Source organism: Micromys minutus (genome assembly GCF_963924665.1).
Source record: "Micromys minutus genome assembly, chromosome: 9".
NCBI lineage: Eukaryota > Metazoa > Chordata > Mammalia > Rodentia > Muridae > Micromys > Micromys minutus.
Window position 1 is genome coordinate 16,820,115 of NC_137978.1, and position 16,379 is coordinate 16,836,493.

At 38.6% G+C, this 16,379-nt stretch overlaps 1 protein-coding gene across 1 annotated transcript; it reads right to left on the bottom strand.

The window, feature by feature from the left end:
* Positions 1-499: 499 nt before the first annotated feature.
* Positions 500-1,747, bottom strand: GLTP (glycolipid transfer protein). The gene is given in 5 exon segments (XM_080921911.1): positions 500-770; positions 772-1,012; positions 1,015-1,119; positions 1,122-1,250; positions 1,570-1,747. Coding segments are annotated over 5 exon segments (606 nt in total). The 5' UTR covers positions 1,673-1,747; the 3' UTR covers positions 500-742.
* Positions 1,748-16,379: the final 14,632 nt, after the last annotated feature.

Sequence of the window (16,379 nt, forward strand, 5' to 3'; positions counted from 1 at the left end):
GGGTGTGTTTAACCCCAATACTTTAAATAAAAAATATAGCCCTTTTAGCTCCAGAAGGACGGTTAAGGCAGCGAGGCAGTTTCTCGGGTCTCCGCAATAGGTGGGCTCCCATGACAGGCAGTTTCTTAGGTTGGAAGAGACAACCCTGAAGAAAGTAATTATGCAGAAGAATGCAAATACAGTCACTTAAGGTCACCTGTGTGAGCCTAGTCGCTTGTTTGAAAAGGCTGGTACATTCAGGAAAAACAAACAAACAAACAAACAAAAAAAACTGTCTGACAGAAGACAGAGGGAGAGGGGAGAAAAAACAGGGCTGGTTATGCCAGATGTGTGAGTCCTGTGAGGTTCCTGCCAGCTTGCCTTCTAAACAGACACCCCAGTAGGGCCTCCAACCAGACTCCATTGTCCTTCGAACATCCAAGACATCCTCAGGCCAGATGGAGCCTTTGCTGCTGAGGTGTCTCCCCTGAGCTGGGTAGAGAGGAAAAGACAAATCGTTAATTGGTTTTAGCCACACTGGAAGGGTGGTGGCTCAGCCTGGGCGGCTGGGGACAGTGCAGGGAGCAGAAGGTGTTTATTGCTCCATTAGAATAGGCCAAGACAACAAAAACCAAGAAAACAAAAAGACCTCTAACAAGCTAAGGCCGCCCCCTGCAGACCCAGGCGGGACGGGCTGGGAATCCCAGCCTGATTCACAGTGATGGGGTTGCTTTGTGCCCACACAGGCTGTACGTCCTGGCGCCTACACGGTGTAGTCCAGCTCTGCGTTTCTTGGTATACATGTCATAAATGGCGTCGATGGTGGCTGTGTAGTTGACCAGGAAGAGGCGGATCTTCTCCAGGAACTCCTCCTCCGTTACATTCTGCCCCTTGGAGAGCGCCTGAAGGAAGTATGACTTGTAGGGTGCCTTGAAGATCTTCTGCACCAACCAGTCGTGGTACTTCTTTAGGGCCATCTCATAGGCCTTGTTGGCGTTCACTCGGATGAGGTTGGGGTGGTTCTCATCCCGTCCCCGTCGCAGATGCTCTGCAGGAACACCTGGATGAAGCGCAGGCCCCTTTTCAGCCACAGCAGTGCCAGCGTGGCCCCAACTTTGGGCCACTCCGCTCCATACATCCCCTTTCCACCTCCAGGATGTTCTGCAGGGTCTTGAACTTGGCTGGGTCAGTGTCATATACGGCTTTGATTTTGGTGATGTTACCACTTATGTCTGCCTTGATTGGCGTGAACACCCGGTACCCGAGGCAACCTGTGTGCTCAGGAGCCAAGAAGATTCCTTTATAGGTGTCTGGAAGGTTCTGTGGTCACATGAATTCAGGGAGATCTGGGCTCTGGGTGACAGCAGACTGTCCCTCCCGAACTGGTCAGAGCCTCTGAGGGATGGTGGAGTTGCTTCTTCCCAGCGTGGCATCACCCAGGAGAGATCTCTGCACCATGCAGCCGGTACCCACGTGACCTTAGGCTTGATTTGTGCCCCCTTCACTTTGGCAAGGTAGGCTCAGGCACTGCCCTTCGTAGGAGCTCAAGTTTCCCACCTTGTGAACGGGACAGTGTGACCCATCACAGTCCAAAGAAGGGCGGCAGGTGGGCCACCACCTCCAAGAAGGGCCCGGTCTCGATCTGACTGTCTGCGGGCAGTGGCTTGAGCAGGTGCTCAGCCAGCAACGCCATTTCGGGGTCGAGGCTCTTGGTGATGTCCCCGCCCGCGCCGAGGGTATCCGTGCCCGGGCTGTCGCTGCCCGCCGCCTCCCGAGCATAAGAGTTCTTTTCTATTTTGGTGTCTACTTCAATTTTTTTCCTTTAGCTTTTTGCTTTTTTAAATTTCTTGCTTCAAATTTTATTGCAGAAATCTTTTACTTCTTTAATCATCTTTATCATCATTTATAGTTTATAGGTTCATAATTCATAATTTATACTTATACTTTATGATATATACATATACATTTATAACTTATAATTTATAGGTTTATAATCACTTTAAATAATCACACAGCTATAAGCTTTTCCCCCTGTTAGAACTCTTTGCCTTGTATCCCATGGGTACAGGTCTGTTGTGCATTCATTTTCATTTGATCCAAGAAGATGTAAAATTTCTTTCCTGATTTCTCTAATGACACATTCACCATTAAATAATGTGTTCTTCACTTTCTATGGATCCATGAGTATACTACAGCTTCGTTATACCTATTTCTTGCATTATTCTTATGTGATCAAACAGAATAAAAGAAATTATTTCAAATTCCTTATATTTTGCTAAGATTTGCTTTGTGTCCTGCAGCATGATCTATTTTAGAGGCAGTTTTGTGGGCTACTGAGAATGATGCTTATCATGCAATATTAAGCCTATTTAATCTTTAATGCCACTCAACTTTGGTGGTTCTTGGTTGATGCTCTACTCTTGGTGAGCATAAGTATTGCAGGCACCCACTATTGCTGGGTTGACCTCAATCTCTATCTTTTCATCAGGCAGTATCTGATTCATGAAACTGGGTATACCCATGTTGAGAGCCTATGTGTTTGGAACTGTAATGCCCTCTTAATGGATATCACAATAATTAATCAACATATAACAACTTGGTATATTTTTTGTGCTTTTGATTTTAAGTCTATTTTGTCAGAAGTTGTCATTGCCAGCCTGCTTGTTTGAAATCTCCAACAGCCTTGAGTTTCTGTTCCCATCTTTTTACACTAAAGCTGTGGTTCTCTCTGTTACTGTTGTTTTGTTTTTTCAGTGAAATGCATGGATATTATGCGTTAATTCAGGCTACCAGCTTTCATTGAGGAATTGAGAACATTCCTAGTAATTACTGAATGGTACATATTCAATCATTGTTCTGAAGGTTTTTTAATGTTTTCTTTTTCTCCTGATCTAGTGCAGTTTATTTGTTCCTATGGCTTCTTGGATGAATCATTCTCTTTTGTGTGTAGAATCTGGGTTGGCAATTACTGTTTTTTAGATCTTGAAGCACGTCACTTCATGCTTGTCCTTGCTTTTTCAATTTCTGTTGAAAAGGTATGTTTTTATTCCGACAGATCTGCTTTTATGTGTGACTTGGTGTTTCTTTACCTTTCAATATGCTTCCTTTGTTCTGCATATAATGTGCTGTAGGGAAGCTCTTTTCTGGCTGTGCCTTTTTAGAGTTCTGAATGCTTCTGTACCTATTTTTTTTGTCCTTAGCATAAAATTCTTCTTTTATGCCCATAACTTGTGCTATTTGGTCTTTCATAGTTCCATAAATAGCCTATAATCTATTTGTACTTTCTTAAGAGCTTATCTTTGTCATTGTTTAAATGTTTTAAGTCACTTGACTCCCTGAGTCCTGATGTCCTGTCCTCCTTTGATCTGTCTTATTTCTGAACCTTTCCATTCTTTTATTGCTATTGTCTGACTTACTGAACTTATTTCCAATATTCCATGTATTTCAGTATTTCATGTATTAAATGCAATTTCATATCCTGTGCAAACTTCCCTGTTTTCTTAGCAGCTTGTGTTCTATTTGAATTCATTTAGGAGTCAATCTGTGTCCTCTTTGCTTTCTTTGAACATATTCATAAACAGCATTAAATTCTTTATCTGAGACCTTATTTAACTCCTTCAGGGTGGGAGCCATCACTGTGAGATTACTAACAAACAGTGCTTTGTTTCTTTATATTTGAAATTTCACATTTAAGATTAGATGGGTGCCTTAAATTTTTAATCACTCCTTTTCTTCCAATGGCAATATTTATAGTCTTCAGTTGGGACTAGGCTGAGGTAAGGTTGAGGTTTCATTTTCTCCTCTGGATTGGAGTTACAGCTCAGTAGATACAATGTGGTCAAGCCTGGGGTCTGGCCCCAGTACTATCCTGAGAGCAAACTACTGCTTTCCAAATTAATTACTATAAAAGGTCAGATCCAAAATATGGCATTGCTCCATTAAAAAGCAACCTCCTCTTTAATTCTAATAGTTTTATGAAGTAACGGCACATCGGCTGTACAGTGCTAAGATAGTACAAATGGAAAGGAAAAGGCAGAGGAAGAATAGCAGGTGGTCTTGGTAGGGAAAAGGAACAAATGGGACAATGGGGCAGATGTAGATAAAGGAAAAAGAAACTGGAAAAGAGAAGATGTGCAGTTAGATAAACTGAACATTCTCAGCTCTCGGGAGTCTCAGAGACCACCCAAAGCAGACCAGTTGATATTCTTTAAGGAAATCTACTTTTAAGAATGAAGGAGACAGGAGAGAGGTGGAGGAGGGAGGGAGGGAGGAAGAAGGAGGGAGGGAGGGAGAGGGAGAGGGGGGAGAGAGAGAGAGAGAGAGAGAGAGAGAGAGAGAGAGAGAGAGAGAGAGAGATTGAACTCAGTTACTTGCATTTTTTAAATTTAACTTTCTGAATGTTCCCCCCCTTCCTGGTTCCTCCTTTCATTTTCAAGGCATGGTTTACTGGATGAGAATCCTCTATGTTCCTTCTAGGCAGTCTTTTACTGACCCAGTTATGAGTGCTCTCGACCTTGCCTTTGGGAAGTCCTTTCAGAGGGGTGGCGATGCTTGTGTAGGTCCTCTACAAGTCAGAATGCATGTGCTGCGATTGCTAATGTGTGATCCTTGGGGGATAGGTACACACTCCAAATTGTGTTGGTGCTCCACTACACACTGTGCCTAGGGCCAGAGGTTAGATTTCTAACATCTGGTTAGAATTCAGTTTCTCCCCTGCTGGCTAGAGTTATTCTTCAGGCTGGGGTTTAACATATATTCCTATGCTTCATATAGAACCATTCGCTCCAGGTTCCCACAGTGTGCTGTTCAGAGAGCGTCTAGGATCACTCCACTGCTGACTCAGAGGGGGTTTCTTTTAAATGGCTTCTTGCCAGCACTGTGATTGAGTGTCTCTCCTCCCATTGTGGGTGCCATTGGACCCTGGTCTAGCTCTTCACTCCTCACAGAGAAGAGGGAACTGCACAATGAACACCGACCAGCTCCTCTGAGATCTGCCCTGACTCTCTCTCCCATTCTATTGTGGTTTCTTGTTGTTTGCTAATAACACTAGAAGTGAGCAGCTGTCGGCTATCCCTTATAAAATTAGCAGTTAAGAGCACAGGCTGCTCTTCCACAGGTCTTGGGTTGAATTCTCAGCACCCACATAGCAGCTCACAACTGTCTATAACTCCAGTTTCAAGGGATTTTATGCCTTTTTCTGACCTCCACAGGCAGCAGGCACACGTGTGATATACAAGCAAAACATTGATACATATAAAATTATAATAAAAATTAAAAAGTGATTGTCGTAATATGCAAGGAGGGCAGAAAGCAGAAGTCTGGTGCTCTTACGTGTTGCTAACAGGAGTCTATGCAGCTAGGCAGTTGTCTCTACAACCTGTTCCCAGTCCTGATAGCCATGGTAGGCTTCTTATATTTGCAAATAGTGTTGGTCGTTCTCAGATTTCTGATGGAATTGAAGACTAATTATAATGTCATAGCCTACCCAGGCTGTTTAACTTTGAGAGAACATATTTTACTGGATGGTTTTCTAATAGTATACAAGCTAGCCAGGTCATAACATATAGATTTTAATAAGCCTTTCTTAAGCTAGGGTAGACAACAAAGTGTTCTATTTAATTGATAAAAAATGTTAGACTGGGTGTTAGGTGCATTTTATACTTTGTAAGTTACAAAATGGCAATGGTTGTGTTTAGCTTATATTTAATAGAAAAGTTCTTTTTTTTTAATTAGACAGAAAAGGTGAATTGTTGCAATATGTAAGGAGAATAGATACAAGATAAGACAAGGCCTGTGATTGGACAATAAAAAGTAAGGTGGGGACAGTTTTAGAAAGGGGAAAAGCCAGGAGAGGAGATGGGGGAGGGGAGACAAAGTGGAGGACGAAGATGACCCATCTCCTTGAGACTCCGGATAGCCACAAGTAGTTATGAATATCTTATAAGAGACGGATCAGTATAGAATGATTCATCTTGTCTAGGTAAACAGATTGTAGCATATCAATTGTCTCTGAGTTTATTGTGTGGACATTCTGTGTGGACAAATTACATTTAGATTTAATCTTAAAATTACAAATTTTAAATAAGATAAATTACTGTGATAAATCTGATTATTAAATTACAAGCTTCTTAGAGTTTTAAATTTGTAGGGCTGGTGGACAGTTGTGACGGTGACCATAGCAGGTGGGCAAGTCTATAAGGAATGTTCTTGATTAATGTCTGATGTAAAAGGATCCAGCCAGTGTGGGCAGTGCTACCTCTGGGCTAATGGTCCTGATGGTTTAAGAAAGCAAGCTTAGCAAGCCATGGAGAAGCAACCCAATTAGTACTTCTTCGTGGTCTCTGCTTCAGCTCCTGCTTCATGATTCCTGAACTGCTTGGCTTCTTGCCTGCATGTTTTAGTGATGACTATAATGGGGCTCATAAGCCAAACTGATCATTTTCTCCTTAAGTTACTTGTGGTTATGATATTTTAATCACAGCAATAGAAAAGCTAATGCCTTCATGTTGTCAACTACTTCCTTCATCAACTGTCTTTTCAAGAAACCAGGTCTTTTATATTTTTAATTTTCTATCACATTGATTTCTACCCCAATCTTTATTATTTTGTTCCTTTCTTTCTTTCTACTAATATAGTCATGTTTCATATATTTATATAGTTCTTTGAAATACGACAATAAATTGCTTATTTAGGACCTCATTTACCCCCATAAAGTACGTAGCCCAAGCTGGCCTTGCACTCATGCCCCCAAGTGTCAAAGTTACACACTTCCATGTTACTAACATTTTGTGTATGACATAGCTTTTGTTATGGTGCATTTCTATTCCTATTTGTTTTGAGAAATGTCTTAATTTCCTTACTTGGTCTGTTAATTGCTCAGGAGTGAGTGATTGTTAATTTCCAAGGTTTTTCTTGTTACTGATTTCTAGTTTTATTACACCATAGCCTGTTTTATATCCCACATGATCTATGCTAGAGAATGCCCCATATGTTGTTGAGAGGAATAAAATTTGCTTCAGGTATTTGAATGCTTTGATACCAAATACACACATATCTAGAAACATTGCTGAATTGAAACCTTCGATATTACATAGTATCTTTACATAGCACATTGCATAATGTCATTATATAGTCTGGTTGCATCATATCATTACATAATGTCATCGCACAGTCATATTATATATTATCTCTTCTCACCATGGTATGTAAAGTTTCCCTTATCTTATATGACTACTCCTATCTTTTAATTTCATTTATGTAAATACTGCATCCACCCTTTCACTTTCCAGATGTCCTTAGAAGGAAGTAAGTTTCATATAGGCAACATGCTTTTTATTTATATTTTAACATGTTCTTTCAAAGAGTTGCTAGGTCTCTTAATTGATGAATTTAATTTATACTTAAGATGATTACCAATTGGTAAGGTCTTCCTATAGCCATAAGATAACATTTTTTTCTAATTTTCTTCCCACCTTCTTTTACTGTGTTCATTGTGATAATCAACTTTCCTAGTTCATTTTGACTCATTTTTTATTATTTTGGTTTGCCCCTGGTAGGTTTTCCTGTATACTTACCAAGAAGTTTGTAAAACAAATATGCTTGTTATAAAAATTGCTTTGAAATGAAGGTAAGATAAGAAGGGTTCAAAAAAGACATACAGAAAGTTAATAAGAAAACACTCCAATAGAAACTCTGTAATAGCAGAAACTCTGAATTCTATTCATTCACTATTTAAAGACAAGATTTCATGTAGCCCAGATAGATCTTGAACTCACAATGTAAAGATAACTTTCATTTGGTGAACCTACTATAGCCACTTCTCAAGTGCTGGGCTTACAGCCATGAACCACCACACCTGGTTTTAAATTTTTGAATTTTCAATCTCACTCTTTATACCTTTCCATATTGTCTTTATTCTAACACATTAATTAATGTTTTATTTATTTTGTGTATATGTGTCTTCAGACGGGTGTCTGGTACCTGCTCCAAGTACCAGAAAGGGACATGGCTCCCTTGAAGTAGGAGTTACAGAGGTTGTAAGCAACCCTGTTCCTCTACAAGAGAATCTGCTTAATTGTTCAGCCATCTCTACAGACCCAAATGTACTTATTTTTAATTTTCCTTTTGGACATCATACTATATAGACAATTTATAAACTATGTTCACAATATTGTAACGCTTTATATTTATTTATATTATTTTTGAAATTAAAGTATTACTATATTCTTTTCTCCCTTCCTTTCCTCCCTCCAATACTTCCCACGTGCTCCTTGCTTTCTCTCCAACTCATGGCCTCTATTTTTTTAATTGTTCTTACATATGTGTATATGCCTGTATTTATATTCATGATTATGTAAATATAATCTACTAGGTCTTTATAATGTTACTTCTATGAATGTGACTGGGCTGACTACTTGGTAATGACTTTTATGCCTTCTCCTGTTCAGGGTTGAAGTTCTTCATTATTTCATTTAGCCATGTCTGGCAAAGATATGCTCCTCTCTGCTGTTGCTTGCATAAGAATGTCTTTATCTTTCCTTCCTGTTCTACAGACTCACTTGCTGAACCTAGGGTTGGGCTTGGCAGATTGTTCCTTTAATTCTGGTAACATCTCCTTTCCTCTCCTGCTTTTCTTCTTATTATTTTAATAAAAATTCCCTGTATTATATATTTTAATCATGTTTTCTCCTCCCCTAACTCTTCCTACATCCTTCCCACCTCCCACCCCACCCAACGCTGTGTTCCTTGTCTATCACTTCTAAAATAAAAACTTTTAAAAAATCCAAAAATTCAAAATAGACAAAAGAGCATAAAATAAAAGTGAGAAAACAAAGTAAAATGAGACAAAATGTCCACAATAATATCATTTGATTAATTTTGCATTGGCCAACTCTTCCTGGACATGATGCCTACCCTGGAGTGGGGGTAATATGCCCAATGAGACTCCATTGGACAAAACTGATTTTCACTTTACCAGTGTGCATCAGTTGCAGATGGTTTGTTATTTAAGAGCAAGATTCTATGTCCACTTCCCCCTCTCTGAGCTGGGACCCCACCCAGCCTGAATCTGTGCAGGTCTTGTGCACGCTGTCACGTTGTCTGTGAATTCATGTGTAACCGTTCCGGTTTGTCTATAAGACACTGTTTCCTTGTTGTGATCCATCACCTCTGGATCTTATAGTCTTTATTTACCTCCTCTTCTGCATAGATACATGAACTGTGAGGGATAGGCTATAGTGAAGACACCACATTAAAGACTGAGTGCTTCAAAGTCTCTCACTCTCTGTACATTGTCCAGTTGTAGGTCTCTGCATTAATTCCCATCTACAGCAAGAAGAAGCTTCTCTGAAGATGTTTGAGCAAGACACAGATTTATGGGTATAGCAGTATGCCAATAGAAGCAGTTTTGTTGCTATACTCCTTTAGCAGGATAACAGTAGTAGGCTTTTTGCTAAGCTCATGACACACTTAGTCTTAGATTTTTGGTCTCATTGGCAGTGCCAAATATGAGTTTTATTTCATTGAGTGGGTCTTATGTTCAATCAAAAAGTAGACGATTACTCCTGTAACATTTGTACCACTGTTGAGCTAGTGTATCTTGAAGGCATGTTACTATTGTAGGCTGCAGAATTCATAAATGGGTGCTATTGACTACCTTTCTTCTCTGGTAGCTAGCACAATGACTGCAACTCAGCAGGAGTGGAGTTTTTATTTAGGCACCAGCTCAACTTCTCTCTATCCAATGGCATGCATCTTCAGCAATGGTGCTTTTTACCATCAAGTTGTGAAGAATAACCAACAGCCTGAGATGTTTGGGTTTTTTCTATGGGACACATTTACCAATGAGTCAAAAAGATGTAGTCCATTTTACTTTGTGGCATGTTTAGTTGGGATATTGTCTCCCCGATTATTTGGTGACCACATTTACACATGTACACGTACACATATACTTACACACACACACATACATGAAAGCTTCTACATAGTAGGTTTCCACGTGGTTTTTTCGATTTTAGTATATATACTGCTGATGTGAGCACCTATATGATTTTTCAATGGCCTTTAATGTTTACAGTCCTTCTCCAGTTTGGTTGTTTTTTTTTTTTTTTTTTTTTTTAACCCTTCTCTCTCAACCCCTTTCTTATTTAATCTTTCTAGTCTAGTTGCCTTGTTGTCTCTCCAGAAAAATGTATCCTATTTCCCTTTCCTTGTGTGATCCTCTCAACTTCCTTATTTCCTTGCTAGATATCTAACTTCTGTGATTACTTAGATTGTAGTACTACAAATCTAAGAACATAAAAAGCCAATATCCACATATAAGAGACAACATACAAGTTTTTTTTTTTTAATTTGGATTAACTCTTTAGCTTCATTACTCTTCAACTTCTGTGAGAAAACACCATGACCAAGTCAAATATAAGACAAAGAATTTTATTGGAGGCTTGCTTACACTTTCTGAGGGTAAGTCCATGATCATCATGACAGGAAGCATGGAGGCAGATGAGCAGGCATGGTGCTGGAGCAGGAGAGAGAGCTTGCAGCTGATCCACAGTAAGGAGGTTGAAAGTAGACAAGATTCAGCCTGGCATGGCTTTTGAAACCTCAAAGACCATCCTCAGTAACACACCCCCTCCAACTAGGTCACACCTTCTAATCCTTCCTAACAGTCTACCAACTCAGAAGCAACAATTTAAATATCTGAGTCAGAGGGAGGGGGCATTCTTATTCAAATCATCACACTCAGAATGTTTTTTTTTTTACCTTCACCAATTTACTTATGAATTTCATAATTTCAGTTTTTAACACCCAAATAATATTCTACTGTGTATGTCACATTTTTATTATCCATTTATCAATTGGTGGGCATCTAGGCTGTTTCTAATTTCTGACTATTATGAACAGAACAGAAGAAACCACGGATAAGCAATTATCTCTGGAGTAGGGTGTAAAGTCCTTTGGGTATATGCACCAGATGGATGAAGATCTTGGTTCTTGAAGTAGGTCTATTCCCTGCTTCCTTAGGACCTGCCCACTGATTTCCCTACTGGCTGTACAAGATTAGACTCCCACTAGAAATGGATGAGGATTTCTCTTTCCCCCACATCCTCACCAGTATGAACTGCCATTGATTTTATTGATCTTTACCATGCCAAATTGTGTAAGATGAAATGTCAAAGTAGTTTTAATTTGCTTTTTCTTGATAGCTAAGGACATTTCCTCTAAAACTTTCTCAGTCATTTGTGTTTCATTTTTTGAGAACTCTCTGCTTGGTTGTGTAACTCATTTTTAAACCATGTTATTTATTTTCTTAACATCCAGGGTTGTTTTTACATATTTTGTTCTTTACATATTTTGGATACTGAACTCGATCAGTTCTATAATTGACAAATACTTTTCCCTCATTCTGTAGCCTGCCACGTTGATGAACTGACGGTGTTCTTTGTCATACGGAAGCTTTTCCATCTTATCATGCCTCACTCATTAACTCTTCGACTAGTACCTGTGCTTTGGTGTGCTGTTCAGAAAGTCCTTTTTCTCCATAATTAATTCAAGGCTGTTTTTCACTTTTTCTTGTATCTTATTAAGGGTATCTGGTTTTATATTAAGGTCCCTATTCCACTTTGAGTTGAGTTTTATGCAGGGAGATAGATATAGATTTATGTTTGTTCTTTATGAAGCCATTCAGTTTGGCAACACTAATTATTGAGAATGCCATTTTTCTCTGGTGTGTACTCTTGCTTCTTTATAAAAACTGAGATGACCACAGGTGATTGGACTTTTGCCTAGATCTTCAGTTTGAGTCCGTGTGTGTGTGTGTGTGTGTGTGTGTGTGTGTGTGTGTATGTGTGTGTGTGTGTGTGTGTATGTGTGTGTGTGTAACTAATCCATGAGCCATGAATAATCTTTTCATCTTCTGGTATCTTCTTCAAGTTATTTCTTCAATAACTTAAAGATTTTATCATACAAGTCTTTCACTTGCCCAGGATATAAGGCTGTTAGGTATTTAATCTCAAGATTAGAAATCTATGCTCTATGTGTCCATGTGTGTATACATCATGAGACTTTTAGTTTATTTTGGTTTTTCAAGGCAGGGTTTCTATATGTATGTATACATCCATATGTGTATGTCAGAAGATTTTTAGTTTATTTTGTTTTTTCAAGACACAGTTTCTCTATGTATTTTAGGCTGTCTTGGAACTTATTATGTAGACCATGCAGGCCTCAAATTCAGAGATCAACCTGCCTCTGCCTCCTCGGTGCAAGGATTAAAGGCATGTGCCACCACTGCCAGGCCACTAATTTATGCCATTATTAAACTTCAGCACTTCTCTGTTTAGTTTTTATCTGGATGACCTGTGTGTTTGTGAGAGTATGGTGTTGTGGTCACATGCTATCACTGTGTGAGGTTTAATGTGTAATTTTAGCGGTTGTAGTGTTTCTTTCATAAACTTGGCCACTCTTGTGTTTGGTGTGTACTTGTTCCTTGTTTAGAATTTCAATATCCTCTTGGTGATTTTTCCTCTAATGAATATCCTTCCCTATCACTGTAATTAGTTTTGGTTTGAAGACAATTTAGACAACTGTTAAAATAGCTATATCTTCTTGCTTCTTGGGTTCATTTTTTTCTTCATCCTTTTATCCTGAGATGACATATATCCTTGATGGTGAGGTATGTTTCTTGGATGCACCAGATTAGAAAACTTGGAGTGAGGTCCCCAGTGGAAGAGTTAGAGAAAGAAATAGTGGAACTGAAGGGGTTTGCAACCCCACAGGAAAAACAACAATATCAACCAAGTAGACCCTCAAGAGCTCCCAAAGACTAGACCACCATCCAAGGAATGCACGTGGAGGAGCCCATGGCTCCAGCTGCATATGTAGCAGGGGATAGCCTTGGTCCTGCGAAGGCTCAGTACCCCAGTGTGGGGGAATGCCAGGGCAGGGAGATGAGAAGGAGTGGGTGGGTAGGTAAATACTCTTGTTGAGGTGGAGGAAGAGAGATGGGATAGGGGGATTCCAGAAGGGGAAGGAGGAAAGGGGATGGCATTTAAAATGTGGGTAAAGAAGATATCCAATAAAATAATAATAATAGTAATAATAATAATAATAATTATATAATATTTTACTATATAACATACAATATCATATCATATATAATAATTATATAGAGCTAGACACCGAAACCTTTCCCTTAACCAAGCTGTTGAGGTCAAAGTGATAAAAATTGGAAAGGAAGAAGTCAAGGTATTACTCATTGTGGATGATATGATAGTAAACTTAAGTGACCACAAAAATATTACCAGAGAACACCTACAGCTGATAACCAACTTCAACAAAGTGGCTGGATATAAAATTAACTTTAACAAATCAGAAGTCTTTCTCTAATCAAAGTATCAATGGGCTAAGAAAGAAATTAGGAAAATGGACATCCTCACAACAGTCACTTATAATATAAAGTATCTTGGTGTGACTCGCGCCAAGCAAGTGAAAGATCTGTATGACAAAATCTTCAAGTCTCTGAAGAAAAAAAAATAGAAGAAGACCTCAGAAGATGAAAATATCTCCCATTGGCAGGATTGACAGGATTAAAATAGTAAAAATGGCCATCTTGCCAAAAGCAGTCTACAGATTTAATGCAATACCCATCAAAATCCCAACTCAATTACAGAGATAGAAAAGGGATTTCTCAAATTCGTCTGGAATAACAAAAAACCCAGGATAGTGAAAATTATTCTCAACAATAAAAGAACTTCTGGGGTATCATCATTCCTGACCTCAAGCTCTATAACAGAGCAATGGTGATTAAAAAACAAAAAACAAACAAAAAAAAACATGATATTGGTACAGAGACAGGCAGGTAGATCAATGGAATAGAATTAAAGACCTAGAAATAAATTCACACACCTATGATTACTTGATCTTTGACAAAGAAGCCAAAACTATCCAGTGGAAAAAAGAAAGCATTTTCAACCATTTCTTAGATACATAATACAGTTTTTGTTTAAAGTTTCACCTTTGTCTAACAGTGTGTTCCCATGCATTATATAAGTCATTACTGAGAACTTAATTATTTATTTATTGACTCAGTTTGCTCCTTTATCAATGCGCCAAAATCTGATTCAGTTTGTTATACTTAAAATAATTTTTTAACATTTTATTTGTTGCTTCAAACAATTTTCACTGTTCCCCATTTTTTTAATACTGTAGCCATTTTTCAAATTTTATTCAATTTTTAAAACCTCATTGTGACCTAGTTGGAATTACTCTCCATTTATAACTCAATTTGGGAAACCTTAAATTTGGGGAATAAATACTAATAATTCATTCAAGAACACGATACATTTTCCCACTGGTTTCAGCTTTTATATATATCCCACAATAAGTTTTTCACTTTCTTTTTACAGAAACCAGGTCTTACTTATTTCTAGGTATCTTGTAGTGTTACTATTGTGAGAGGAATTTATAGTAATATGTTTTTTAATGGGTTAGAGAATTTTATAAAGAAATGATTTGAAAGTGGTGTTTTCAATAAAATTTTATATCTTGTGCTTTTTGGACTATTAAAAGGTCACCTGACCCTATAAGGGCAAGTGTGCATTAACAAATTATTATGTAGAATGTATTGGAGCCATTTTGTTTTGTTTTGTTTTGTTTTTTTCATCTGTTACTCCCATTGGCCCTCTTACACCACTATTCTCTAATTTGGACACCTATTTTGCAGTTCTTTTCTCTTATCCCTTGAATGCTTTTTTAAAAGAAGATGTGTTTAATTTTAGTTCAAATTCAGGTGTTGAGTCCCCCGGAGGTAGAGATATAGTTGTAAACTGCCTGATGTGGGTGCTGGTAACTGAATTCTAAGAAAGGTATATAGAAAGATAGCAACAGAGACAGTCAGGGAGAGAGACAGAGGCAAAGACAGACTGAAAGAATGATTGGGGTGTTTGTTTGTTTTTTTAAACTCCAGATTTTATTCTCCTCCTGGTCTACATCCCATACCTCCAACCATCCTCATTTTCTTTTCCTCTCAGGTCCCTCCTGCCCTCCTTTCTGTGATTGTTTTCTTCTCCCTCCCAAGTAGAGTGAAGCATCCTCACTTGGGCCCTTCAACTTGACCTTTTTGAGTTCTGTGGACTGTGCATTCTGCACTTTTTTGGCTAATATTTACTTATTAATGAATACATACCATGCATGTCCTTTTGGGTCTGAGTTACCTCACTCAGGATTATATTTTCTAGTTACATTTGCCTGCAAAACTCAGGATGTCCTCATTCTTAATGGCTGAGTAGTATTCCATTGTGTAAATGAACCACATTTTTTGTATCCACTCTTCTGACTTGGAACATCTGGGTTGTTTTCAGCTTCTGACTATCACAAACAAGGCCACTATGAACATAGTGGAACATGCCCCTGTGGCATAGTGGGGCATCTTTTCGGTAGATGGCCAAGACTGGTATAGCTGGATCTTTAAATAGATCTATTTCCAATTTTATGAAGAACCTTCAAATTGATTTCCAGCATGTTTGTACCAGTTAGCAATCCCACCAGCATTGGAAAAGTGTTCCTCCTTCTCTACATCCTCACTGACATGTGTTGTCACCTGAGGTTTTGCTCTTAGCCATTCTGATTGGTGTGAGGTGAAATCTCACGGTTATTTTTGATTTGCATTTCTCTGATCCTTAAGGACTTTAAACTTTTCTTTAGGTGCTTCTCAGCCATTCAAGATTCCTCTGTTGTGAATTCTCAGTTTAGTTCTGTACCTTATTTTTTGATTAGGTTGTTTGGATGTTTTTGGTTTTTTTGTTTGTTTGTTTGTTTTTGGTTTTGTTTTGTTTTGTTTTGTTTTTGGGGGTTAGCTTCTTGAGTTCTTTACCCATCAATATCCCAACACAATTGTTCAAAGACATGGAAAAAGGAAAAAATAATTCTCAAATTCATCTGGAAAGGCAAAAAACCCAGAATAGCAAAAACAATTCTTAAGAATGAAAGAATGGCTGGGGGAATCAACATCCCTGACCTACAAAGCAATAGTGATAAAAGCCATATGGTACTGGTACAGAGACAGATAGGTTGATCAATGGAATAGAATTGATTCCAATTCCAATAGAATTGGCTCATACTTATGCACACTTGATCTTTTACAAAGAAGCCAAAAATATACAATGGGGAAAAGGCATCTTTAATAAATGGTGCTGGTCTAACTGGCTATCTGTATGTAGAAAATTAAAAATAGATCTGATCTCAGACTCACTGCTATGGTTAGGCTATTGCCAAAACTGTGGCTTTGGCTTCAGGAAACTTTGCCTCAGTCATGATTTCTTCTCACAACCCTGAAACAACCCATAAGCTTCCCTTTGGTGAGGAAATCTTCCAATGGCCTGAAGATGCCCCCAACAGCAACTTTA